Raw genomic sequence first — 22,285 nt, forward strand, 5'->3', positions numbered from 1 at the left:
CCAATTTGTAAAATCGTTTTATTTTGTGCACAAGTTTTTTAATAGTTTTAGGTATGTATTAAAAGCAAAGAACCTGAGAAGAAAACATTTATTCTACACACTCTGTGTATGTATTATTAAATATGAGGTGTTTTAAACTCTATATTCCCTGAGTTTAGTAAGAACATGAGAAAACAAAAAAGCATTTTAATTTAAATCACTGTTTGAAGTAATCACTTAGTATCTATTAGCAGTTTTATCAGTCTCAAGAAGGGAGGGGAGAGCTTGCATTAATTCTAAATGTTTAGAGCTTCTTGTCTACCAATTACAATTGTGTGTTGAAAATATTTAGGAGGATGCAGCCTTGTCCATATGGTTGGTGCTTATGCTCATAACAGACAGCAGAAATAAAACACGTTACAGTCCGTAATGTATCTGAATCTCTGTTTAGAGAGCTATTCAGAGAAACAGTGGGTGTAGCTCTTTTTGCAGCTGCTTTATCATTTGATCTGCTATGGTTGCAAGCCTTTGAGATACTGCTGCTGAACTTTGAGTTGTTTGATACTAGTAACTTGCTGTGCAGCATCCAGAAGTCCTACTGTAGTGCTTGCCTCTTCTTCTGGCTCATAGGTATTAGGATGTCAACTGTGTTGATTTGAAAGCTCTTTGTTGTTATGACTTGAGCTTCTTGGGAAAATGGGGTATGTCCTAGATGCCTTTATCTTCTCTTCAGTTATGCTATCTCTTAAACTACTTCCATTTTTTTTTTTTTTCCCCCGAATATGGGTTCAGGCAAGTTCTTGCATATTTGAAGATTTAGATTTAGCTGCCTTGGAACACAAGACAAGGGACTTCATTTGGGCCAAGATTTTAATTTCAGAGGATGCCAAAAATGCAGGTTTTGTCTATGCCATCTTGACTAAACTTCGGGAAACTGTGAATTTCTTTTTTCAATTGCAAATGCAAATCCTACTGAAGATTGCCCAGACTCTATAATATATATGGTAAGAATGGAATTGTTTGTATGACCAGTGTTGGGAGGAGGTAGTATGGAATGGTTTGCAGAAGCTGTGCTTGATTTGTCTGGAGAGTTTCAGGTGAGACTTGAAATGTATCAAGTTTCAATTTGTTTAACAAGCAGTTTGCTTCCTTACACAAAAATGTGTGGTAGCCAATTAAATCGTATTTTTAATAACTGAAGCACAATGTTAAGAATGATTTGCCTTCTTCCTTTCTCCTCATCTCAAATGTTTGAATATCCTGCAGTTCTAAAGGTTGTATTTTTGGCATTTGGCGCATTTTTTGTGGTGTTGTTTTTATTCATTTTTTATTTTTTATGTAAAAATAAGTAGAGATGAACAATGGTATGTGCTACTCTAGAATTGTGTGTGATTAGTTAGGAAATAACTTTGAGACTTCCTAAGCATACTATAACTTTTTTATTGACAATTAATAGCCATGAATCAAACTTCTAGTGACCATTGTAATATGCAATACATCATATATTTACTGTTTTGTTTTTGTTTTTGTTTTAATATAACCTATCTCTGTATATATCTATTCGGATGTCTCTGTTCCGAATTGGCCTATTTTTCCATATGCTGTTTGTTCGGTTGGGTGCAGAATTATGCAGTCTTGCTTGTTTGACCCTTGCTGGTACTGGTAGCATTTCAAAAAACAGCACTGGCTTTGATATTCTGCTTCCTGAATTACAGCCAAAGTATTTTGCTCTTGAGCCTCTGCTCTCTCCTTTCCAGTGGTATTTAGGGGTACCGTTACTATTGACTGTGACTGTCGGTGACCTTGTATGTGAGGTTCATTGTTGTTGCACCTGTAGGCAAATCAGCATGTGATATTCAGTGGCAACATAGATCAGACTATCAATATTGGTCTGAATCTGAGATTTTGGAGCAGCAAGCTTCTATTTCTTTCCACTGAAATTCTTACCCTGAAGATTTATCCTCTGTACTCCCTTGTCTTTCTAGTTTGTTGACCATGTCCCATAGGACTTTTGCGGTCCTTGGAGTCAGGAGTGGTCAAAAGAAAAAGTCTTTCATCTCTCTAAGCTTCTTTAGGTGGCCTGCTTGAGTCTTGATAATAGATAATTCTGTTTTTCGTGTTGTTACTTACTTGTGCCTTATGCACATACCTCTTGTCTGTATACAACAGCCTGTTGAACCCTCAATAATGGTCTGTGTTCCTTTTGTGTTACTATGGCAATCATCAGATCTTGGATCTGATCTGTTCTGCGACTTGGGGAAAATAGAGTCACCATGCAGCAAGCAAGAAAGCAGTTGCTCTCCATGAATTTTAACGTCTGATGACTAGGATCCTCTTCTATTTTATTGTTTGGAACTCGCAGCAAAAAGATCACTTGTGAAAACCTTTCCATGTAAACAGACCAGAGATTGATTAAAATAAAGCAAAGCTTTTTTGTTAATTACTTCATTTTTTTAACAGAACCTGCATTCGCAATTTTGAGCTCTCAGGTTCTGCCAGTCCCCTGCCCAGATGTTTGTTCTGTCCTGGAGCATCAGATTGATAGAGCTCTACTGACACAAGCAATAAAAAATACTTTTCATTGATACAGTGCTGCTTAGGATAGAAAGTGGCAGAGCTGTAGTTAATCAGTTTAATATTACTTGATATTACTGAAATACTGGTGAGGTGCTCACCAACAAAATCTCAAATCAAAATAGCCCATCAGTAATTGGAATGCATGTTCTGTAACATGAAGGATCACTGAATCTCCGATTCAACTGTTTATTTTGGAAACCATGTTTAATTTTAAAAGTACTAATTCTTTAGGAACACAGACCATTTCAAAACTTCCCTCTTTTTGCATCAATCTTTCTTTGTTGGCCTTGTTTATCAGATAATTTACAGTGTGGGTTATAGCACTCAGTTTTTAACACTGTGCTAAAACCTATCCTTGCCCCTCTGTCCAAAAAAACTTAACAGGCATGATTACTATTTTGGATCTTTCTGCTTGCTGTTACTTGCATCTTTTCATCAGAGCAGCTTCATTCATGAAATAACTATTAGTTTTTCTCAAGCTTGTAAACTACATTACGCATTGGCCTGCATTCCACTTGCTTTCTGATTTCACTGTCAAATTAGTATTAGTATGTGGTTTGTTCTTGAGCAGAGTTAATTGCTTCAGGAGCACTCCAGGGTTCCTTCTCCCCTACTCCTTTTTTTATTTTTTTTAGATTTATGTTGTTCATTAGGGAAGTCAAGCTGAACTAGTGGATCTATGGACAAAAAGACTCGGATTGAAGGGAAACCATTTCCTGCTGAGAAGAGATTAACGTTGTAGGAGATAGTGGAAAAGAAAGGTGAAGGAGGGCAAAGGGAAAAGCTAAATATCTCATATACAAATGCTAGGAGCATATGTAATAAGACTGCTGAATTGGAGTGACATGTTTTCAAGGCTAAGAAAAATATTATTTGAATAAGAGGGACAAGAAGGAAAATGAAGGGGGATTTAAAATGCCAAGGGAGAGCTAATATAAAGCTGGACTCAATCTGCAGTAGGAAACACTCCTGCTCTCCTGCCCCCTGTTTTTTCTTTTCCTTTTTTTTTTTTTTTTTTTTTAACCTAAGTTAAGTTCAGTGGTTTGCATACAAGGTGAGGACAATTTAACGTGGTTGTGATTCTTGGCTGTTGCACTAGACTTGCAGGTGGTCAGAAAAAAAGCTCAAGCAATAAAAATCTTGAAGATATAAAATAAGTTTCCCTGAGAAAACCAGAACTTTGAATTTTGAAGAATTGAGGAGGAGACAGTAGGAAGAGTGTTAGAGATCAGTTAGGATATTGACTGTGTTAAAACTACAAATGAGAGCATGTTTCCACTGTTGCTGTAAGGTTGTTGCTTTTATACTGTTATTGAAACAGTATATGAATATTGTCAGTGTTATCGTGGAAAGATTGCAAATATATATCTGTATATGGAGATAAATTAAAAATCAAATGATCATAAAATAATGAAATTTGAAATGGTTGTGGAGTAAGGGTATGTGCTAGATGGAAGAAGCAGTAAAGTTATTGATTTTAGTAAAGTTAACTTTGAAGGAAAGCAAAATTCTCCTGGGATTTTTGCCTGCAATCCTGTGATGAATGGGAAATCCACTCCACACAAGTAGAGAGTACATAGTGTATAAAACACATAGAGATGCTGCAATTAAAATTCATCCCAGTTAAGTCAAGAAAAGGAAAGGCTGATATGGGCCTGAGGCAAAAAAAGGAAAGGCAAAGAGACATCTTGCTCCTCTTGACCTTATGCTTTTTCCTTCCCCTTCGCTGTTCTTTGCCATTTCTTCTACTGTCCCTTTATCCTCTCCAGCCCTTGTGTTTTAAGACAGTTCTGTCTCTGTGGTCCCCTGATGAGGTTTCTTCTTCAGTGTCCTGGGTTTACCAGGAGCTGTTTTGCTCCTTCTTAGTAACTGGTGCAAGCTCTGTGTTTTGACTTCCAGCCTGGGCAGAGAGCTGATGACACCGATTGTTTTTAATTGTTGTTAAGTAATGTTTATTCTGGCCAAGGACTTCGTGAGTCTCATGCTCTGCTGGGGACGAGGGGAGGCCGGGAGGAAGCAGAGACAGGACACCTGACCCAAGCTAGCCAAAGAGGTATGCCATACCACAGCACGTCATGCCCAGGGAGGTAACTGGGAGTCCTTATCTCAACCCGTGGGAGTTACGTTCTCTTGATTCTCCTCCCCATTCCTCCGGGAGCGGGGAGGGTCGGGGATGGGGTGAGTGGACCTGCTGTGTGGATCGGTTTAAACCATGAAACTCAGGTATCTGACTTTTGTACACTGGGTTTTTCAGAGCATGGCCAAAGCTGTTCAGAGTGCTCATAATGTGTGTGTGTGTGTGTGTCACTCCCCTTTCCACCCACCCCCAACCACTTACACTGTGCATCCCATAAACACAACTGCAAGCTGAATGTAGTCGACATATTTCCTCTTTGCCAACTTCCTTTATCTGTTTGTGGCTCTGGGATGGTGGTGAGGGACAGAGTGAGGCAGCAGGAGCTGAAGAGGGCAGGCAAGTGGATATATAACAACTCATGTAGACAATGGGACTAAATGAAAGTATTTTGAAAAAGACACTGCTCTGCTGGAGCATTTACCATTGAAATGGCAGGAGTTCTCAGAAGAAAGGGTTGAACAAGCACATAAATGGTTGCAGGTTCTGTTCCTTTCTTTTGTGAAAGTTAGAACATAAATCAGGTCTTATTTTGGTACCCTGTATGCAAGACACATGTCCAGCATCCCACATACGCACAATTGAGAAACCTTGTTTCAGGGCATCATCATCATCAGCTGTAAGGATGAAAGTATAGGTAACATATTTGAGGTCTTGGCCTCGCCAGGTATGAAATGGCATTGCTGAAGCTGAAGGCAGTTTACAGTAGCTGAAGATCTGGCCCTTAACTAAGGCAATCTGTTTAAACACATTTTGATCTGGCATTTTATATTTAAAAGGAGAACAGAAGATGATAATGGTAAAAGTGGATTTCAGAGAGAGATTTAATGGGACAGTGATGAATGATTGAGTGGTCTTTTTCTGTCAGTCAATCTCTATTCTCTCTGTTTCTTTTTTAAGTCACAGTGATTTGTTAACTGCAGAAACTGGCAGTAGGCAGAGAGAATGACCGTATGGTCTTATGGCATCCAGTTGATGACCATTTTCTGCAGATGTTATGAGGGATCATGAAGTTAGTTCCATGTGTATTGTGATGATGGTTGCATCTATATTTAAAGCTTTCTGTCACTGAAGCACTTGTGGTGTTGTCAGATGTCTGTTGGACTGGATGAGCTGCAACTTCTTGCAATTGAATGTCAATAAGACCAAAGCTATTCTGGTTGATTCATAGCACCAGCTTAAGCATATTCACTTGCACAGATTACATTTGACAGATAGTTACCTTCAGCTGAACTCTGTGGTTAGTAGCTTTGGTATACTCTTGACAGTGAGCTTACGGCTGATGCCTTATGTTTATTTCATATCCTGTTTTTGCCTTCCTAATACTGCATGTGTATGTCTACATTTAAATAAATTCAAAGCTGAAGTACTATTCAGTCCACTTGTTATCTTGGACAGAATGTTGTGAGGAGTCAATTTCAATATTTAAAGAATGGTAGCTTTTTTCCTATTTAGGCAGTTTTAATTTCAAAAGCTATCTAATTGAAGATTTTCTTTTACCAGGAACTCTTGGAAAAGCATCTGTCAAAGTCTAGCAAGTGTAAAAGGAAAAAGTAGAGGATAAAACCAAAGATGAAGAAGTATTATTCCTTTTGGAATGTTTTCCTGCTAGTCTACCAGTTTGCTGGCCTGCAGGAAAATGTATTCAACACAGATATTCTTACCCTGTTATATTAGTGAAAGTTAAAATTCTCTGGATTCTGCAACAAGATTGTGCATGGTGTCATCAAATACTGATGTATGTGTGTATCCCCTGTAAATCTTGTAAAGAAAAGCATTTTTCAAGGCCTTTTCTTGTAATGGTCCTACAATAGTCTGGCATGGCAATGCAGTTTAATTTGTTGATGAGGTTAGCTGATCCTGCTTATGGTGAATTTACATATATTGAAACTTCATTTGGAGCATACTGAAGAAGAATTAAACTTTTGAATTATTTCAAGCCATTTCCTTGTGCAGGCTCCTAGTCAACTTAAAGCAGCATCCTTATTTTGAAGAGAAACTCTAATTTAACAATAGCTTGTGCATATACTGTTTCCACTCAGAACTTCAGTTCCTGGTTTTAAAGGCCAAAGGTGATTTTCCTATGAAGTGATGCTAAAAGAGGGATTTTTGAGTTCTTACTTCCTTCTTTCAGTGAAGAAGAGGAATGCAGCATCCTTGAATTTTGCTATAAATGAGCTAAAAATAAAATAATAAATGAAAACTTTTTCAGTTGGGTGTTTTAGCTAGACTGGCATGCTCTGGTGAGAGGGCAGGTTGACTTTATTGATGCCTATGGTTAGATAATGAATCTCAGCCTAGAATCATGTTGTCACAACTTCCTTCTAAAAATGACAGAATGGTGGGAGATAAACGAATCTTCCCTAACTGTGAATACTAACTTCAACACTTTCTTTCTTAAAATAACCGTAATGAAATCCCTGACCATACTGTTACTTAAATCAGTGGTTGCAATGAATGGCCCCAAGCCTTCCCTGTTTTCTTGCTGTAAAATGGGGCCTGGGAACCAAAGATGCATGAAAAGCATCACATTGAAACCTGAAGAGATGCCAGGGTTGCAGTTTGCCTCTATCTTCTCGTGTTCTTTTTCTTCAAGCCTGCAGCCAAGTTGCTTTAAAGGCTTGGGATACAGAGGGGTGAGTAATTGTTTGCTAAGAGGGGCACATTTCTTATAACTTAAATAATTTGTTGTGAATGTAGTATAGGATTTGAATATGGAATTTAGAAATGTGAACAACATAATTTAAAAATAGCAGGTAAAATAAATTTTATTGTGTGAGCATCTTCTGCGTTTGCTATAAGATAATGGGCAAACTATCTGATGCGGAAGATTTTAAATACCTGTAATGGGTCTATGAGGTAGTACTCCTTTTCTCCTATACTTGGTAAGAAAGAGAAATGTATTTGAAACCAAGACAGGGTTCTAGCTGAAGCAGCACCAAGCTCACTGGCAAACCCATCAGGCAGTTCTTTTACTGGTATAGAAGCTGCTATTTCTCTGTCAAGTGTTATGCAGATAAATTATCTGAGCCGGCTTATCCTCGTGGATATTATTTTTCAATTTCCACTCCCCTCATTCCTCCTGTCCCTATTAACATGTTTATTAGCATCTTTTTGGTCTGTTTGAGAACAAGATCCCAGACAAATTCTACCTGACATATTCTTGTTCTCATATGTTTTCTACATAAATTCATTATCTCTTGCCAAGCTTTAGATCTGCCAAGTTTGTGTTGTCTCAATTTTCCCTCCAAATAAAAACCATTAAAATGCAAAGAGCAAAAGACTACAAGTGAGCTCTATTTATCTTGGGGATGTAAGCTTTGTCTCTGAGTGGGGGAAAATAATAAAGAGCAAGCACAGGAGATTTTGATGTGTGTGAGACACCTGCCCGAGCATCCCTAGCGATAATGCCATCACTGTCAAAATGTACTTATACTACAGAAATGTATGCTAGTGCTTATTCCTGAATTATCCATTCAGCTAAGGTTGTAGGTTAGGCTACATGTGGTAGGTTGTAAGGAGAGATAAGTAATATAAGACTGTATGAGCAGGCTGTGTATCAATGATGGTGAGTAATGTGTGGAGTACGAGGTGGTTGAGTATGGAGTGGAGTCTTGATGCATCTACAGAGGTTAAGTGTGGAAGCTACTGCACCTGTATAGCAGGTGGCTGACAGATTACCTGAAGGCTTTGGAGAAGCAGAGAAATTGGGATAAACCATTTTTGTTCCCTATTTATATTAGTGTTTGAGAAAAATAATCCTTGGGGGCATGGAATCTGCTCCCACCTGTATTCAATGCGATTTTGTGAGCTTTTCCTAAAGCTGAATGTAGTAGACTAAAGAGGAGGAATAAAAATTAGTAGAATAATGCAAAACAAGAAGAATAAAGTAGAACTGGGGGGATTAATAAAGGAGCCTTTGAGATGGCTTTTCAGGATGGGTAAATTCTGCAGTTTATTCAGTGAGGGAAGGTGTTGAATTGCAGCAGAAAGTTGTCTGCCATTTCTGCTGCATCAGTTTAGGGCTACATACACACACAGCTTTTAAAAAACATGTAAAATGCAGCACTGTGGGGTTGGGGTGCTAGCTTTGCTTAAATCACATCTGAAAGTAAACTTGGATTCATGCTAATGATTTCATTGTATTTTTTTCCTGCGAAAATTCCATTCATCAACTTTCTGTTGCTTAAGTCCATTTCACTGACCTTTCCTCTTTACTGAAATTCACTTACAAAATATTAAAGATCTGTGGAAGCCTTTGTAACTGCAGCTTCAGCAAGATTTGCAATTATGCAAGGAAATACTGAAATGCATACCCATGTGCATCTCATCTCTTTGATATGCAAACCCCCTTTACTGGATCTTTTATTAACTGTTCCGCTTCTGTTTCACACCTGCTTTCACAGTGTAGAGATACATAAAGAAATATGGCATATTCTGCCACGGGGGGACACGCAGGCTCATGAGTAGGCAAAAAGAGCTTATTTAGACAGGTTGAAGGTGAAACAGATTTTTATGCTCAAGTTTCTGATTAGACCATTAAAGCAGCATCACTAATTCCCCCTCCTTCCATCTATTGTGTCCCCTCATCTGTTGTCATCAGTGACCACTGTTGATTTGTTGACTCTATTAAAGTATTCAAGGAAGCCACAGGCCTGTCATTTTGGTCATAACCTTAATCTGTTTTCTCACCTTGGGAGAAAATGTGTTAATACACTGTCTGTTTTTATAGAATGAACTCACTGAAAAAGTTCCTGGTACAATACATTTAGAAGAAAAAACCCCACTCTTGGTTATTTTAACAGATAGGAAGCAATGTTTTGGTAGCAACTTTTCTAAGAACCGTACCAAATTCAGTGATAGTAAACAATTGTAATGATACTCTGTGTTGTAATTTTTGAGCTGGGTGAGTCACAACTTCTCCTGGCTTCTTGTAATTTCTGATTTCACAGCATTTCTAAACTATTAAGTAAATAATTTATACTAACTCCTGCTTTCATGTACATCTCTGTGTAACTTCATGGATTCTGGAGTTACTTCGGCTTTTATAGTGACTAAAGAGAGGTGTCACTTCTGGCAGTTTGCTGAGCTGGAAAATAAATGGAACATTGGAACATTTTTTTTTTTTTCCCCCCTTTTTTTTGTGTCTTACAGGTGAATGGTATAGCTACCTAATTGCTCTTCATAAAGTACTTAAATTCTTCATATTGTGTATCACCTTCTTTATCATAACAAAATTACTTCTATTTCTGATAAGCTTCTTGCTGTGTAAATAGAGGGGTTTTTTTTAAAGGGTAAACTAATTCGGGCTTGTCTGAGTTTTTTTGCAGTTTCTTTTTAGTTCACTTATTTGGATGAGAATTTGCTTGTTTTCTCATATTTGAGAAGCAGGCCTTATGTTTCTGTTACAGTTTTTAAATTTAGCTTGCATTTACAGCTATCTAAATATAAATTTTTAACTGAAAAATTAGGTGTCTGATACAAACCTCAGATCCCTAAACTGCTTCCTTTTCATCTTAATGAAAACAGTGGTGCCCATTACATGTGTATTCCAATTCCTAGTATTTATTTGAATAGGAAGTTTCGGTTCTTGTTCTTCTTTTATATGTCAGTCGTTCCTGCCCCTGCCATCTGAGACTTTCTTTGATGGTATAAATAACCTTAAGAGCTGAAGCTACAGTTGAACTGTTTACCATCATGAAGTTGGCTGGATAACTAAATAGGCCAACATTGGTATCATTTGGCCTGAATGACTGGAAAAAATTTATTTCATTTTTGGTGCCAACGTTCTCTCTGTTGTGAAACTCCTCATTTACGGCCTGCAAATCTGGGGAGAAATCCCTCTGTTTTCTTTCTGTCTTGCCAGCTGCTGTGATGTAGTTATTAGAACAAGAGGTGATGAGAGGAAACTTTAAGATTAAACTGTATTTTATGGTTACTAGAAGCTATAATGAATAACAGTTAAAAAGAATGTATAGTTAACCAGTAGAACAGATTAATGTTGTCTTGACATAACTCCCTTTAATTTATCAGTAATATTTTAATAATTCTTTCCTGTGCCATAATATATTGTGATAGGAAAGACAACCTAAAGGAAAAGATTGTGCTAAAAACCAGGTATGTCTTTAAAACATATAGTAATTATAAATTCTAAAACATTTGGGGAAGAGACTACTGCTTCTGTTGGTTGTGTCCATTAGTGCAGTGGAGTTTTGATCTGTTAGTCATCTTAAGCTCTGCTGTGCTATAGTTAGCTATCATTTATTATTTTTTTAATGGAACATAAAGGGTTCTTTTGCATGTCTATCTTATTTATTAGAAATCATTCTGCACAGGGTATCTGGGTAGTATTAGTATTAGGGCTTATTTTTAATGGAAAAATCTTAATGATGCAAAAAGAGCACGGTGTCCACTGAAGAAATCGCTTCATTTATTTTGGCTGAAAATTCAGTTCTACATGGAGGAGACTGAAATTGCCTCAGTTGCCTTTATGTGTATGTAACAGGACATTTTGATGACAGGATGATTAAGAAGTGTGAAGAAAAAGTATATGTTGCTTAAATATGCAGGATATCACACGTTTGTTGTGATGTAATATATGTGTGTGCTATTAGCTGAAAGGCAAAACTTTGTAGATTGAGGTCTCAGAATTCCCCCAAATTGACTTTGGCTTAGAAAATGTCATTGTAGCTCATAAAAGGGAGTCAATATACCTGTGTCTTTTACTTGATACCCAAAATGTGTTCTGCCTCTGTGTTAATGAAGAAAAATATTACTCTATTTTTTTGAAAAGTATATTGATAGTTTCTTTATTAAAATATTGACTATTTTTATTATATCTCTTATACAGCTTATTTATACCTGTTTTACTATTTATTTATACATTTATTATACCATTATATGTTATAACTATAGATAACAGTATGGTTCAAGGTTTAAAAAATGAAAGAAAACCCCATGTTATTCTTAAATCAATCTATACAGTGTTTGACTTCGGGGAAGTACACGTGTTTGCGTTCAAACAGCAGCTATACAAAATCATACAAAAGAAATCTATGGAAAGGTACTAAATATGTAGAAACCATGGATAGCTGATGAAGTCTGTGAACTGAAGGTGGTTTGAGGTTCAAAGAGTAGTCAGAAGCAGTGTCATACGTGCTTGTCATGCTCCTATATGCTCCCCTCCCTGCTTTTGCTTTTTGCCATAGTTAGTCCCTTATTTTTAGCAAGTACAACTGTTCTGAAGTGCAGTACTTGGTTATGCTGCTTTTTTGCCACACAGATTACTGTGATATATAGAAAATTCTGCTAGCAGTTATTACATTAATAACATGAAAATACTGACTTTTGTTTACATGACAGCTTTGCCTGATCGCAACCAAGTGACAAACTTGTGTTAGGTTTTATTGTTATGTTTTCATAAGGAGGGTCTGAGTAACACAGATGTTTAGGTGAGAAAAGAAACAGTTGTAATGCCTTTTCTGTCCCTATTTCATTTTATAAGCAGTAGCTTGTGTTCAGTGTGTCCTCCATTCTGCACTACAGTGACCCATAGGGCAGGGAATTTTTCCTAGGTAGAAAGTGATTTGATTTGGTATTGCTGACTGATGGGCCATTTGGTTGTGACAGAGGACTATAAGGACTTCATTAGGGATGCACTGAAAGAACTAGTCTATCAGCCCATTGGCCCAGCACTTCTCATCTTTGTAACTCTTCTGGATCATAACAAGAATGCTATTGAAGGAAAGATGATGGGTATCTTTCACCATCTCAGTTCAGCATCAAATGGATTTTCCATTGCTTGGAGTTGGTATCAGGCTCTGCATTGGCAAAGGCTAATGTAATTGCAGAGTGAATTTATCTTGCTAACTAATCCTTGCCACCTCCCTGTGAGGTGATTTGCTAAGTATCTGACAGATGGGTAAGTAGGGAGGGAGGTATGGTTTCAGAGCTGGGATTAGAGTGCTGATGTCCCAGGCTTCTGATCTTGTGTTCTGTACAACTATGAGGCCAACCTTTTAAGCCTATCTCCTGTTACTGTCATGGGGCAAATTCCTATTGAATGTTATTGATAAAGACAACAGGGGAATAATCCCGTTGTCTTAGTTAGGAGTGGAATTCATCTTTTATTTCTGTGGTATTGTATGCAGTTTAATGTTAATGGTCAGGAGACCTTAAATAACCACATCAAACAGCCGATTCAGCACCAGCCTTCCTTTTTGTTTAGCTTAGTTTAAACTGACACCAAACTTTGAAACATTCCTCTTCTTCCACTGTGGAGAACCACTGGGATTTTTTTTTCCTGCCACACATGGTTTCCCTCCTACATTTTCCTCCCATGTCAGATATTCATACCCCCTTTAATAACCAGCAGGGGGATCATTACATTGAGCTACTGCCAAATGCATAATGACTGCTGCCTTTGCCTTACACAGTCACTGCACTACTGATATCCAATTCAGCATTGTAAAGTGCTTAGGGCTGCCTTGGGGATGTGCTATATTAAACCCAACTATTCTAAATCCTATTTAATACAAAGAGATTGGTAGTGGTGGTGGTGGTGAGACTTAAAATTGTTGTTAGTCACCTATTTTCAACCAGTAAAAATACCTGGTCACTTAGAGCGCAATTCTGTCACTCTTCAGTCAGAAATAGTCCCACTGATTTTGACGGGGGGGGGGGGGGGGGAGGGGATGGGAGGTGGGTGCATGAAGGCTAGTGCTGTGCTTCCCACTGGGGAAATCAGGTCCCTGTAGAAGCTGCAGCTGAGATAGTAAGTTAGCAAGGAGCTGATGGGGGTGAGTGTTCCCGTTTCTGAATTCCATTTACAGATATTTTACAACTGAAAACAGGAGAGCGGGAGCATGCTTCATATCTGACTGAAAATAGAGGTACTCCTAAACTTGTAAAAGACAACATTTTTATTTGAATGATATGACAGAGCTGCCACAGGAGTGTTACCTGCTATAAAGAAAGCTTAAGAATTATTACCTTTATTAGACCAGTGACACTGAGCTTTAGCCATACATTTCTAACTTCTGTCCCTCTACAGAGACAATTTTCTTTTCTTAAATAAACTGTCATGCTAGTGTTAATATATTGTTGGCTCCCTCATACTCTGAGAATACTGCTGATATAAAACATGTATATGTTAGATTGGTAATAGTATCTTTAGTGTAGCTGACTAGAACAAATGTGTTTCCCTCATGGCTGTGCTAATGTGATAAAGGAAAATTGGCTGTTCATCAGCTTTTGGCTGGGTAAAGACAGTAGAGATGGAACCACATTCTTTTTTATGCATTAATACCACTGAGAACTTTTCACTAGTTATATTTCATGTGCGGGCATGTTGTGCAAAGATGTTGTAAAACATGAGATAATGCTACAAATAACGAAGTGGGAAAGCCTGTATCTTTTATGATGATAACAGTCAAACACCAAATGACAGTAACAGGCTGTAAAAAATGCGATGCAGAGAAAAAAAAGCAATGTAACCACCATATACATGTGTACTTAGGCTCTTGCAAATAGGGCATCAGATGTTTAGAGGGCTTTGAATTAAAATTAAATAAAAAACTTTTTGTATTTAGGTCATTGATGTGTCAACACAAAAGATAATTTAAAATGAAGAGATGTATTTTGAGCGGTGAAACTCATATGCAATAATTTTGTGAACAAATCTCAAGGCTTAGTAATTATGATAATAGCCTTCAAATTTCCATCAGTGGAAGGGCAATAAATATTCCTGTCTAAATTTGGGAAATATTGACTGAATCTGGAAACAGCAATAAAGCTCAACATCCATTTGTGTGTTTGAGAGTGCATTTTAAGGAGAAAAATCCATTCGTAGAATTTTGTGTGAAGCCTAAATAAAAACCAATCCAAGCCAACCCCTCCATCTCATTTCATATTTCCTTTCTTAAAATACTGATAGACTCCTATTGCCCAAGGCACTGATGCTGATCATCTGAGCTCAGATTTATAGATAATTGTGTCTGCTTATCTTGGTCTGAAATTTGAAGGACTTTATTGGTGGAATAGCACTGTGAGTGCATATATTGTGCTTTTCAGACTGGTGTTTTTTCAGGTTCTGGTTCTCCTCTTTGCAACAAATTATTTGGGCTTGTAAACCTTCTGTTCATCTCACATATATATTGTTCTTATGGAAACAATTATTCCAGGTTTATTTTGTTTTGATTAGCATGGGTATCAAGACAGGCTAAAGAGCTCTAGTTTTATTTGGTCCTTTGTAGACACAATTCACCAGACACCCATATCTACAAAATGAAAATAACATTCTAAATTGGCAACAACAAAATGATGTTTCAAAGCCTGAAAGCTACCAAGCTCTCATGTGAAATAAGCTTTATGCAAACGAACTGTCGCTAAAAATCAAGGAATTTCAGTTTTGCAAATAAATCACTTTCTGAAATAAGTGAGATTAAGATTATTCAGTAAAACAATTCAACAGAGTTCAAAAGTTTGGGGTAAGCTGAACTTAGTTTCTATACTGAACTTCATTAATGTGGCTATAGCCACCAGATGCCTGTATTCTTTTAAATGAGGGTATTTAATTTGATAAAAGGGAAGGCAGAAAGGCACTCCCATATTGTTAAGCTTTTTCTATGTGTATGTAACCTAAACATGAGGATTTTTAATGCAAAAAAAGAAAAAAAAGTACTATGTAAAAGCTCAGCATCTTGTGAGTTTGTGGAGCCAGGAGAATGCCATGAAGTATTTCTATGCACGTTAGCTCAAATTTAAAAGGAATTGGCAGGGAAGGGAGCACTTGCAGAAAAGGGTACCCTGGGGTACTGGCTGAGTGCATATTCGCAGTCAAGGGTTTCCTTGATGTAAAGGAATTGCCGACTGGGTGTAAAGATGTAGCCAGTTCCTATGCTGTTCCCTTCAGCCCTTGGAGAAAGAAACATGCTGGGTTTAGGGAGGCATTTTGGAGGGGTGCTAGAGACCTGGCTGAAATGTGATGCATTTGGTTGTCCTGTATATGGTATATGAGCCCCTCAAGGCCTGTTTGAAGTGATGTGTATGAGAAAAGCTCTGACAGCTGTAACATGTGCCTATGGCCTGAAGCTGCAACCAGCCTTGTACCTTGTGAAGCGCAGCCACCCTTCTTCTCCTTTTTAACCCTGGCCCTCCAGATTACTGTACTAGTTTTTTCTTTCATCTAACCACTGCAGAAATTTTATAATCAATGCATCTCAGTGATGATCTTATTAACTGGATTGCTAATGGATGGACAAAATAGAGGCAACTGCTTCTGGTAGGCACCAAAAGTAAAGATACACAGCAAGCAGGCTGGTGTGTTAACAGTTAAACAGTGATAGACACAACATGTAATCAAAGTGATTGCTTAATGAAGCATGTGTTTGCCCCTTTACATTGATTCTACAGGTGTATCACAGCAGAATAAGTTTCTTCTTGAATGGCTGGGAAGATGACAATACACCATTTGATTCAAGGATTCTTGTAGGAACAGTAGCAGATACTGATGCTGATGGTACACTGCAAATTGGACAAAGCTTCACAGGTAAATCTTGTAGCATTTTAGTGGAATGCACTGAAATATTCAATGAGGTGTGCACAATGTGGTTAGAAAATGTGTGAATCTTTTCAGTTAAGTATATGCTGAGAAGCAGTATCTTCCTGCAGGAGTAAATTCCTATCATACAATTAGCTTTCTTAAAAGATTGGCTCATAAGATAGATGTTTGGTAGATAATCCTGTAGGATCATAATTTATTTTACGTGCTACTGAATAGGTAGATTTTCTTCAAAATGTAGGTAGGTAGGGGGACACATTCCATTAAATGACAAGCATAGTTTTTCTGAGTAAATATATGAAAATATTTCAGAATGGGATTGTGCATGGTCACTGTACTGCACTCCTCTCCTGAGTAGAGCTGAAGTTTCTGGCTGTTCATGTTGTTCAGTTCTATCCATAAACTAGTAGCAGAATGAGGATCCCTCAGCCTCTGGTGATGCCTGATAACGTTACTCTTAATCTACATTTAGAATTTTATATGTACTGCAGCATGACATGATCATTGCAGAACAGCTGGGGGATGTTTTGTTGCTTTATACAAATTCTTGGTTCTGCAGATGTAAGAATACTGACTCTTGCTCTTCAGGAACATTTCAATTTGAAGCTAACTCCTAACTGTATGTCACTTAAACAACTTTCTTGAGCTCTTGGGCAAGAGAGTCATTCCGTGCCCCATTTCTTAAGGCTTGTATTTGGAAGCATTCTTTGTGATTTTGATTCTGAGTACTGGATAACTAGTACATGTATAAATGGAATATCTTTAAATGCTTTTTATCTTTATTGTATAAATTGATAGGTACAGTAGTACCTACTGTATCTCTTCCCTAATTAGAGGTGGCATATGGACTGGCTCATTACTTCTGTCTAATGATCCAATCCTTGTGCCACCTCTCTAATCAGAAAAGAGATAGGTACAAAATATTCTTATAAAGTTATTATAAATCATTCTTTTTTATAAAAAAACTAAGTCACTGCCCTCTATAGTTTTGTCCAGGTCCAAGATGGTTTCATTCAGGAGGGGTAATTGTGCAAGAGAGATCTCTGAATGCTGAATTAAAGGTGCTCTCATGCAGTGCAAAGCTGCCTTCTGCTCAGTAGATTACTTATTTATAGTATATTTTCTTAGGTTTAGAGCAATTTGTTGGAAGAATGCAAGATTTTCGATTTTACCCAGTGGCACTTACAAACAGGTAAAGAACTTTCCTTTCTGGGGAAAAAAAAAAAGTGTGGGGAGAGGGAAGAATAAAATACAGTATGCTTATTTCCCAAAGTGTAATGTTTTTCAGATGTCTCCTTTAGATGATTGCTTATGATGATGTAGTTGACTGAACCTCATTTCAAAGATGCCTTTTAATCTGAAAAATCTTGAGTTAAAATAAATTCAACAATTTAATGTGTTTTGCTTTTGAAGTTTTGCTTAAATATAACTTATATATGTAGTATATATGTAGTGGAACTCCACACAGTAATCTGTGCACTTTTCTGTGTTATTGTTGTCCTTGTTACAATCTGACTTAGTGTTTGTGCAGAGAGTAGACCCAGTTGCTAGATTTCAATACTTACGAAATTGTGAAATTATGAAAGTCTGAGTGTTAATACAGCATGTTTCTGGCATAATAGTGTGTGCTGGGTGAGACTTGCCAAGCTTTACCAAAGCCCCATGTAAACTGTAGGGTGAGGAAGGGAGCGTAGCCAGTTCAGTTTAGACCACTCAGACACTGGTAATCCAAATGAAGAGAACACGCACTTCAAATAGCATGCTGGCTTTGTGTCTGTGAGCCTGGCTACTGTGCTTCAACAGTTCCTTTGCTCTGGTTTCAGCTTCCTCGTGGTATCAGTCGTCTGTGTCAGGTATTCCTGGTGTTTCCCTCACCCCATGCACACACCCCTACCCCGAAGTGCTATTGTCTTAACTGTTTATTGCTTTCTATATTAGATTGTCACCATAAGCTGCCAATGACTTGGCCAGCTCAGCCGCACATAGCCCTGGGCAATTGCTTTGACTTGTTCTGCTCCTGAGGCCAAATTGTGGTTGCCACTGCAATTTGTGTTGCCCTCCAGCCTCCCATCCTAGCGCATTACAAAGAAATGTTACCTTTGTTATCCAGCTCATGCTGGATTAATCTACTCAATTCAAGCTGGCCAGAAGTAGTCAGGTCCTATTTGTCTGTGTGGTGCTTCTGGGTAGGCTACGTGCAATGACACTCGTGACTGCAGACCTTGAGGCTACTTAATGATAGTCTTTCGATAAGATGCAGAGCAGTTTCCTGAGAGTTCAGCTGTCTGCAGGACATTAGGATGACCTGAGCTCCTGTGAATTTAAAGTATTAATAAGAATCTGAATTCCAAGACGTATGAAAATCACGTGGGTTGTATCCTTTCAGAGCAACGCTTGTCAAATCCTTTGAACTATAATTTAGGTCAGTGAATGAACAAAGCATAGCAATTGAAAAATAAGGTATTTTACAAAGTGTTGTGATCTACTGATGTCTTTGTAGGTGTAGTTTTGTGTCCACAAATAACTTGGTCCAAAATGTTTATCTGGGGTACACTGTGAACTAAAGTAGGGCCTGCATATCAATGAAGTCTATGGCTATCTAAAAGGTGCTGTAACTTTGGGTTTTGTGGAATTTGTAATGGTGGCTAGCTAGTTATTCAGTTGATAAGTATACAAAAATTATGTTCTTACTGATAAAGTAGGAAAATGAGAAAAGAGCTTTGTAATCTAAAAATTCAGTATTTTCTAGGTGCACAAAATCCTTCTTTTACACCAGAGATGAGCAGATAAAGGTTTAGGTTGTCCATGTTGTTCATATATCTATCTGCTTGCCTGCCTGCATAATAGCTATATATCTATTCCAGTTGCTGATATCAGAAGGAAGTGACTCAGTAGCTTTGACATGCTCCTACAGACTGGGGACAGCTAAAAAGTGGCCGTTTGTATTAAAATTAGTTAAAAGTGGAAATACTTCTGTCTAGTTTTCTAAGGTGCAATGTGATATTGCTCAAGATTTTTTTTTTTTTTGGTGCAGATGTTCAACTCATCTGTGGTTAATGGCAATATGCCTATGCTATGGTATGCTTAAGAACAGTGTCTAGATCACTGCATCCTACCTAGCTTTAAACATCCCAACAAAGAGCTTATTTCCCTTGGCTCCATATATGTCTGTGGAGCAATGAAAGCAACTCGAGTGCTTCTTCACAGACATCTGAAGGTACCTGCTGGTTGCCATTGATTACATAGGGACTCTGGGTGGCTTGATTCCTAGCCAATTGCCCCATTTTTGTGAGATGAAACCATGCATTTAGGGTTCCTAAGCTGAATTTTGTTTAATCTATGAGCCTAGAGGCACAAAGTGGCACTTGTCCTTTTCCATCATGTATGTAATTATTATTATATTTTTTTTTTTTTTGTGCTGTGACAGAGACATTTTGGAAGTATTCTCTGGAAAATTTCCTCACCTGCATACCCAATCTGAGTGCCGCTGTCCTGGAAGTCATCCTCGGGTACACCCATTGATACAGAGGTACTGCATCCCTAATGATGCAGATGATACCACTAATGACAGAGTGCTGAGGCTGGATGCAGAAGCCCATCCTCTGTATTACATCAATGATGATGACATTGGGACCACCTGGATTTCATCTGTATTTGCTAATACTGCAGATCTGGATCATGGTGTTTCAATCACAATAGATTTACAAAATGGACAGTATCAGGTAATGAGAAGATTACATTTGGTGTTTATTAAATCAGAATGAGGAAAAGACTTTTGTAGGCATTTCATTACAATTTTAAGGAAATTAAAACATTGTGCTTTAAGATGTTATTCTTAGAGGCCCAGGAAGAAAGCCTCCTTTATCAACATGAAACAATGTAAAAGGCAACAGAATGAATTATAGTTTTTGTCATTCTCTTTTGATGTGCCTGGCCTGTTGTAAAAAAACAGTAATCTAGAATAGATATAAAAGACTCTGATCTTTGGTTTTAATCGGGAATATGTGGACTGAAATATAGATTCTACTGTCTGTGAAGTAGTAAAGCAGACTATAGTGCCACACTGAAAAAAAAAAAAAAAAAAGAAAAGGTTATATTCTCATTGTTTTACACCTTAGCCATTAACATCAGTTTATAAGCTTGTTTTCTTCTAGGTATTCTATATTATACTGCAGTTCTTTAGCCCACACCCAGAAGCAATAAGAATTGAAAGGAAAAAAAGAGATGATCTAAACTGGGAAGACTGGCAGTATTTTGCTAAAAATTGCAGTATTTTTGGAATGGATAACAATGGATCTTTGGAAAAACCAGACTCTGTCAACTGTCTCCAGCTTCGTAGGTATGAGTGGGTATTATCTGCATAATACAGGTGCTCTGAATAGGTAACATCCTGGCACAGTTCATTTCTATGTCCCAATGAGATAGAATCTTTTAATTCAGTATATTATTATGGGCTGCTGAGTATATAATATATCCCAAATCTGACCTTTCGACTGAATATTGCCAGAAGGTCATCTGTCATTTTAATCAGATTTCAGCTATTGAGGAATGTAACACAATTGATTCCTCTGTTATTTTTGAGCTAGATTTTTGAAATTTTGCATGTTTGTGTTTTGGGGAGGCTGTTGTCAGCAGAATTACAGAACATTGAGATAAAGAGTGGCAGAAGGTGCTGATAGACTGTTTTAAACTAGTGAATGCAAAAATATACCTTCTGATCTCTGGGACTGCAACTTGCTCTGTAACTTAAAAGAGAAGCCAGATTTAAGTACAAAATCCTATCAGCTTTACCACGATCCGTGCAAACCATGTAACAAATGGGTTGAAATTCTTTTTTGAAGCTTTCTAATCATTCTAAGCAAGAACCAAAATAAAATCACGGAAAGGGGGTTGAGGGTGAGAAGACTCATTGAGTTTTAGGAACATGTTGAGAGCCTTTTTATTAGACAGAATGTGCAAATTTAAAAATATAACATGTAGAATGACCACATCACCCAAGTTTTGGAAGGCAGGCGCAGTTAGAATTAAACTTGGCTAGGGATGTTAAGGATAACAGGAAGGATTTCTACAGGTACACAGCAAACAAAAAACAGACTAGGGACAACATAAGCCCCCTGAGGAAGCTCTCGGGAGAACTGGCTACACAGGATTTGGAGAAGGCTGAGGTTCTGAATGACTTCTTTGCTTCGGTCTTCACTAGCAAAGGCTCTGACTGCACCACCCAAGTCTTAGGAGGTAGACGCAGGGACTGTGAGAATGAAGACCTTGGGCCCACTGTAGGAGAGGATCTGGTTCAAGACCATCTTAAGAACCTGAACGTGCCCAAGGCCATAGGACCTGATGAAATCCATTTGCAGGTCCTGAAGGAGCTGGAAAATGAAGTTGCTAAGCCAGTGGCCATCATATTTGAAAAATCGTGGCAGTCAGGTGAAGTTCCCAACAACTGGAAAAAAGGAAATATAACCCCCATTTTCAAGACGGGGAAAATGGAAGACCTGGGGTATTAAAGACCAGTCAGTCTCACCTCTGTGCCTGGCAAAATCTTGGAGCAGATGCTCCTGGAAGGCATGCTAAGGCACATGAAAAGCAACAAGGTGCTTGGTGACAGCCAGCATGGCTTCAGTAAGGGGAAATCCTGCCTGACCCTTGGTGGCCTTCTATGATAGGACTACGGAACTGATGGACAGTTGATGTCATCTACCTGGACTTGTGCAAAGCGTTTGACACTGTCCCACATGACATCCTTTTCTCTAAATTGGAGAGACATCAATTTGATAGGTGGACCACTTGGTGGATAAAGAACTGGCTGGATGGCCACACACAAAGAGTTGTGGTCAATGGCTCAATGTCCGGCTGGAGACTGGTAACGAGTGGTGTCCCTCAGGGATCAGTGTTGGGACCAGTCTTGTTCAACATCTTTGTCAGTGACATGGGCAGTGGGATTGAGTGCGCCCTCAGCAAGTTTGCTGATGACACCAAGCTGTGTGGTTTGGTTGATACGCTGGAGGGAAGGAATGCCAACCAGAGGGACCTTG

The 22,285-nt window shown here is 38.1% G+C and overlaps 1 protein-coding gene across 1 annotated transcript in view; it reads left to right on the forward strand.

Annotated features, from left to right (window-relative positions):
• The window catches only part of USH2A (usherin), a 380,108-nt gene that overhangs the window by 14,674 nt on the left and 343,149 nt on the right, over nt 1-22,285 (forward strand). The window contains exons 4-7 of the mRNA XM_065679870.1: nt 16,103-16,238; nt 17,379-17,442; nt 19,678-19,972; nt 20,405-20,589. Coding sequence (XP_065535942.1) covers nt 16,103-16,238; nt 17,379-17,442; nt 19,678-19,972; nt 20,405-20,589 — 680 coding nt within the window. The remainder of the gene's footprint in view (nt 1-16,102; nt 16,239-17,378; nt 17,443-19,677; nt 19,973-20,404; nt 20,590-22,285) is intronic.

Source organism: Lathamus discolor, chromosome 5 (assembly GCF_037157495.1).
Source record: "Lathamus discolor isolate bLatDis1 chromosome 5, bLatDis1.hap1, whole genome shotgun sequence".
Lineage (NCBI taxonomy): Eukaryota > Metazoa > Chordata > Aves > Psittaciformes > Psittacidae > Lathamus > Lathamus discolor.